The sequence below is a fragment of the Cariama cristata genome, unplaced genomic scaffold, assembly GCF_000690535.1.
Source record: "Cariama cristata isolate BGI_N322 unplaced genomic scaffold, ASM69053v1 scaffold12449, whole genome shotgun sequence".
In the NCBI taxonomy this organism is placed as follows: Eukaryota; Metazoa; Chordata; class Aves; order Cariamiformes; family Cariamidae; genus Cariama; species Cariama cristata.
Window position 1 is genome coordinate 6,397 of NW_009635321.1, and position 6,203 is coordinate 12,599.

The 6,203-nt window shown below is 40.4% G+C and overlaps 1 protein-coding gene across 1 annotated transcript in view; it reads left to right on the top strand.

The window, feature by feature from the left end:
- Window positions 1–1,544: 1,544 nt before the first annotated feature.
- TEC (tec protein tyrosine kinase) overlaps window positions 1,545–6,203 on the top strand; it is a gene marked incomplete at its 5' end in the record, with an annotated part of 18,138 nt that continues 13,479 nt past the window's right edge. The window contains 4 exons of the mRNA XM_009707492.1: window positions 1,545–1,646; window positions 2,655–2,736; window positions 4,277–4,405; window positions 5,852–5,892. Coding sequence (XP_009705794.1) covers window positions 1,545–1,646; window positions 2,655–2,736; window positions 4,277–4,405; window positions 5,852–5,892 — 354 coding nt within the window. The remainder of the gene's footprint in view (window positions 1,647–2,654; window positions 2,737–4,276; window positions 4,406–5,851; window positions 5,893–6,203) is intronic.

The window sequence follows — 6,203 nt, forward strand, 5'->3', positions numbered from 1 at the left end:
ATGCATGAATTCTTCATGCACATTTTCTCTGCCTGTTCTTCATAACAGTATACATAAGAGATAGAGTGCTAAATGTATTTTAAATTATGATTAAACTTCCACACTATTGATGGGTAGTAACTATTGTGTTTCTAGAGTGGTGGAATAGTGACAGCTATATTTGACATTGCTCTTTGCTGCTGTTTATAAGACAGTGTTTTCAGTTGCTTATGGTTATGCCAGACTTCTGCTATTTGGGCTGAAATTTCCATCCTCAGGAGAGAACAAGGCAGCTGACTAAGGACTGGAGTATCTCAAATCAGTAATTACTAATTGTTTCCACATTGTGCAAACAGTGCCCATCTTTCATAAACTGTACTCTGGACTGGATGTGTTGAATGTGCTTGGCAAGTCAAAATTTTTGGCATGGATTAATTCAGTACCAGCCATGAGCTGCTGCCATTTTTGTTTTGTTCTGGATTCCAGCAGAAACTTCCTCTCCTGTCAGAGACTTGGCTCTCCCAAAAGTGAGAGGTGGCCCTATACAGTCTCTGTAGATTCATCATAATTTTGCTCTCAGAAGTGTATCATTCAGGTGTTTCTCTTTACAATGTGCTCTACTACATGGCAAATTTCTGTGCTGGGCTTTCATTTTTAGCTGCTTCTGCTTCAGGTAAAGGAAATGGTTTTGATCATTCATTCAGAAACAGCCACCTTTAAAAACGTCTGCTTGTGTGTGGCCTTCACTGTTACTGCCTGTTACTTTTACATGTAGACTAAAGCCCAGCACACGCTACTTCCATTATCAGCTGTTCTTCCAAGGAGCTTCCCCTCTGGAGTGTTGAACTATACCATATTTCCATGCATTGTTACTTTGGGCAGCACCGTGGGCACTCCTTGCCACCTTTAAAATCTTCATAATTATCAATTTAAGCAAGCCAAACTTTCTCAAATGTCTATGCTTTTGACCTTGCTTCTGCTAGCCTTGGTCAAAGAAGTTCCTTCAACACAGATCCCAACTTGGCCCAGGGATGGGTTTCACCCTTATCTTCTGCTTCCTGCCTCGACATGAGCTTGTGTTGCCCGTGCAGCATCCCAGTTTCTCTGGAAACTTGGTGAAACACGGCAGTAGCCACAAAATGGTGGGAACACTTCAGCAACAGAGTGAGGGAGCAGGTCAGAGGATGCATTGACACCTATTTCCCTCACCAGTTTTAATCATAATTTAAAATCAGCAAGGGGGAAGCCTTCCTTCATCTGTACTCAAGTTATTTTTTGTAAAGAACAGTAGATTAAATCTATGATTATAACTGATTGGAATCTTTGTATAGAAAGAAATGATACTTTTTACTAAGCAATTTTACTGTACTTTGTGCACTTTCACCAGCATAGATCTTTATACCCTCTCTCTTTCCCCTCTCTCATTTTTCAAATGACTTCTGCAGTTAAAGCAACATCAGTATCATAAGTGGAAAAGAAAGTAAGAAGTCTCTCCTAGGAAAAAAAAAAGAGAATTGAATAAATTGGTTATATTTTACATAATGTTTTTTGCTTTTCTCTTATAGAAAAAGTACAGAAAAGGATCTGTGGATATTTCAAGGATTAAATGTGTAGAAGTTGTAAAAAGTGATGGTATTATTCCCTGTCAAAATAAATATCCATTTCAGGTATGTTCGGTTTTATGTAAAATACATAAATTACAGTGCTCTCTTCAACAGCACCAAACCATTTGGATGTAACTTGCTTGAAATTACTGTCACTTCTAAATACTGAGCCTGTTCTCTGGGGCTGTGTGGGAGGTGGTTCAGGATCACTGCTTAAAACCTGTCCCCAGCAAGCTCTGTTCCCCCTGCAGTCCCCTCCCGTGGGAATTATGCCTTGTACACTTGGTCTTTCTTTTTTTTCCCCCACTCTCTCTGCTTGGATTTTGACTGGAAAGTGCCTTGTCCTGGTCTTCCTCCAAAACGAGTTAGCTGGCAGCCCATTTTCTCTGTCTTCATTCTTTCATGTTAAATTAAAATTAATTACCATTGAATTATATAGGAATAAGAAAATCAAGATAAAACTTGTTGCATTTTCTTCCATTGTGAACTGAATGGAAATAAAAACAGAAAACAAAGTGCTTAGAGGGGAAAGAGAAAAATATGGGGGGTCAGGTGCTGTGCGTGCTCACAATAGGGGGAATGGTTGGATTGAGGGTGAGTTCCACTGCCCGAGAGGGGACTCTGGCCCCCTTCTCCCAGGGCAGTACTTGCTTCCCACCAGTACAAGCAGTGAAGAAAAAGGCAAGAATCGCCCCAGAGCAGTACAGAATCACAAGGAGTTATGAAATGGCCGGGAACAAAGGATGTCTGATTATGAAATAGCTTTAGCAATTAAATTGAACTGTTTTCAGAAAACCCACGGTGAAGAATGAACAAAGCAAAGAGTGAAGCAAACATTTCAAGGAATGCTCTCAAGATAATATACCGATACAAAATCCTTCCTTATTCTACTGAAAGTATCATATATGAATAGTAAACCCTAATAACCTTTTCTCAGTTTCTACATTTTGTGCCCGAGTATGCTAATTTTGCCAAATGTAACAGTCATTTGTCTTGTTCTCCTTCTTGAAGAATAAATAAATTCATATTACCAGGTGAATGTATTTTGACTATTTATTTTCCCTCCTGCAGGTTGTATATGATGCTAATACGCTTTATATTTTTGCACCAAGTGCACAAAGCCGGGATCAGTGGGTGAGGAATCTGAAAGAAGGTAATGGAAATTGCTCATACTTAACATCTGACAGATGTAGATACCTTTATTTGAGCTGGCTGGCTGAGTTGGAGTTAACCTGGTGCTGTGTTTCGGACTTGTGGCCAAAATTGTTGAAAACACACCAGTGTTTTAGTTGTGCATGGAGGCGTTGCCTTTTTCCACCTCTGCCCCCACAGAGAGTAGGCTGGGGCTGGGCAAGAGGCTGGGAGGTGACACAGCCAGGACAGCGGACCTGGCTCGACCAAAGGGACATCCCAGGCCATATAATGTACTCGGCAATAAAGACTGGGGTAGAGGAAGATGGGTGTTGGGATTTTTTGACTTTTGTATTGGCTATTGCTCAGAGACTGGCTGGGCATTGGTCTGCTTGTGGGAAATGGTGAGCAATTGCCTTTACATCACTTTAGTGTTTTTTTTTTTTCTTTCTTTGGTTATTAAACTGTCTTTATCTCAAGCCACAAGTTTTCTCCTCTTGCTCTTTCTGTTCTCTCCCCTGTCCCGCGGCATGGGGGGAGTGGGTGAGTGGCTGTGTGGGTGCTTAGCTACTGGCCAGCATCAACCTACAGCAAGCTAAAAAAATACGATAGAGCTTCTGTTGCATATATCCACTGATTTTTATTTCTTACTGGGCCAGCTCATCCTTTGTATACACAGCATGTGATAGCAGGTACTGGGAGTGTCAAACAGCCAGACAGATTTAATTTGATTTGTGAAGTCCAGCTGCAATCAGAATTTGATTCTATGCTTTTGCACAACATGTAAATCGTCAAAAAGCTTATCCAAGCTAGTTAATGGCATCACTCAAAAGCTTTGTTTGAATGTAGCTAGAAAACACTGTGGGCCTTAAACTCATGTAAAATGACAGGAGGCATCTCCACTGAGATGCTATCTGATTAATGCCATCATAAGGAGTAAAGATTATTTTTTTTTTTTTTTTCTCCCCAAGAGCCTCTTAATGCTTTCTGCCACCATCAAATGGTCACATTACTTGCAGGTGATCTGTAAAGTAATAAGGGCAAGGAATAACCTCTGAAGCTCAGCAAGCATATAGGATAAGGGTCAGGAGCTTTTTGGACCAAACACAGGCATTGTGCAATGGAATAGCAATAAATGTCAGCTATCTTGCCTTCCAGAACAGTATTTGTAGAAGAAATTGAGTTGCTTGCAGCAGTAATAAAAAGAAAAGGGGCTGCCAGAGCCCCCAGGGCATTCACACTGCCTGACTGATTCGCAGGGTGCAGGTGGGTGCCTGGGTCTCCTTCCGTGGATGCACCTGAGTGCCTGCTGGGGTGGCTGGTTTAGGCAGGGAGCGTAGCATTCTCTTCTGGAATAATGTTGTCTGTTATCCTAAAAATGTCCTCTACGATCATTGTATCGCCTCTGTGTAAACCTGCAAGAAGGTCCTTAAAAGAAGCAATACTAAAGTAAGGACAAGTGATGATTATGCCTCATGTCAAAGATACTGTAATATTTATTAAAAATGGCCCTTTTGCAGATTTTTTTTGTATCTTAATATAAGGTGTCTTTCTTCTTGTAGAAATAAAGAACAACAGCAATATAATGGTAAAATACCATCCTAAATTCTGGACAGAGGGAATTTATCAGTGCTGCAGACAGACAGAAAAATTAGCACCTGGCTGTGAAAAATACAATCTTTTTGAAAACAGTAAGTACACATGTTTTCATATGAAGTTGTTTTGGCATATTTTTGTGCTTTTTTATATGATCCTGTCATCACACCTGAATGCCCTAGATATTAGGCAAATTTATAGAGCAGAGTCAATCACTGATACTGTGTCTAAAGTAAATAAAAATGTTTGTTTCATTTGCAAGCATTTTGTAAAAAAATATAAAAGCCAGTAAATTGTCCTTGCAAAAAATGTTTAGAGAAAGCTAAAAGGAATCATTGAGGCTCCTGAATTTCACTTGGTTTGTGTTTTCTCGTCTGAAACTTATTTGACCAAATGTTTACCTCGGACTAAGCGTAAAACCTGATGGTGAAAAAGATTCATCTAGAAACCCTTGCCAGCTCTTCAGTTTTAATAAATAACTTCTGCATACCCATGTAAAAGAATAATAACCATATTGCATTCAGTGTTACTACACCAGTGTAAAAATGATAAAAGAAGGCTTAATGTATTTACAGACACAGAGCTGAATTTTCTTAGAGGTTTGTAAATGTCTGTACACTGAACCTGGATGAACCGTGACTTCTGTAGGCATGTGCATCTTCCAGCATCCAAATCACAGGTTCTGCTTGTTCAGCAGAGGATGCTGTAGCATGCAAAGATGTGCAAGTGTGACCCTCACAGCAATACTGTCCTACAGAAGGATACAGTAATTATGTAGTCCTCAACTTAAGGGGAATTCCGCAGTAGGAAAAGAAATTGAGCCGTTGCTTATTTCCGAGTGAAATCAGCGGTGCCTGGATGATTTCCTGTGTCAGCACCTTAAATGGCAATGGTGGGGACCTGTGGATTTAGTTGCATTAAAAGAATTGAAGAGTAAACAGTGGCTGGTGACCAGCCTTATTAGGCAAGACATAAAACATGACATACAGCTCAACCTTTTAAGTGCAGAAGAAAAGCAGCGCAGGAGAAAAAATACTTTGGGATCTGAGAGGAGTAATAAAAAAAAAAAAACCCACACATACAACTTTTATGCCTTATTTAGCGAAGCAAGGGTCGGGGGAGTATTATCTTTCTAGAAGAGCACATGTTAATAGGAACATACCTTTAGATTATCATGGTGACAAGAACACTGCTTCCTTTCTGTATACCTTTTTTTATCTCTATCCCTTTTTTATTTCTCATATTTCTGCATCTGAGGGCAGGTTCAGGGAACTCTGTGTGGCATGCTCTGGTGTGGCACAGACATTGCCAAATCTGTAGTGAGTGTAGTCTGCTGGCTGGTGTAGGATATTTTTGCAAGAATACTTAATTACCGTTTTCCTAATGCTTAAGTGGAGCTGTCTTTGCTTTCTGACTTAACTAGCCTTCGGGACAGCTTAGTAAGATATTAAAACCTTATCTGAAATTTAAACCTTTTATTTAGTTTTTAAACGTATAGCTAAATGGATAGACAGAAATAATTTCCTGTGCTTTGTTTCTAGGTGTAAGGAGATTGCCCTCTCCAATGCCAGAAAAAAGTGCGGTAGGTAGAGTCTTTAAAATATTGAATAGATAATTGCTGCTTTTTCAGATGACATTTAAATTTCCTAAGATTCTTTCCATATCCTGGAGCCAAGGTCTATTTCTGTATGCATCAATGGGCATGATGCTGTGTCTCAGGGTAGAAAAAAAATCCCATTGAAGTTTAGCTGCACATATTAGCTGTATCTGTACTGCTGGTGGGAGAGGCAGTCGAAAAGCAAACGCCAGCCGCCATTGCCCTGTACTAGCAGCTGCGGGGCTGCAGCGGGAGCCAGCCCCACGGCCAGCCCCGCCGGGGGGGATGTCTGCCCT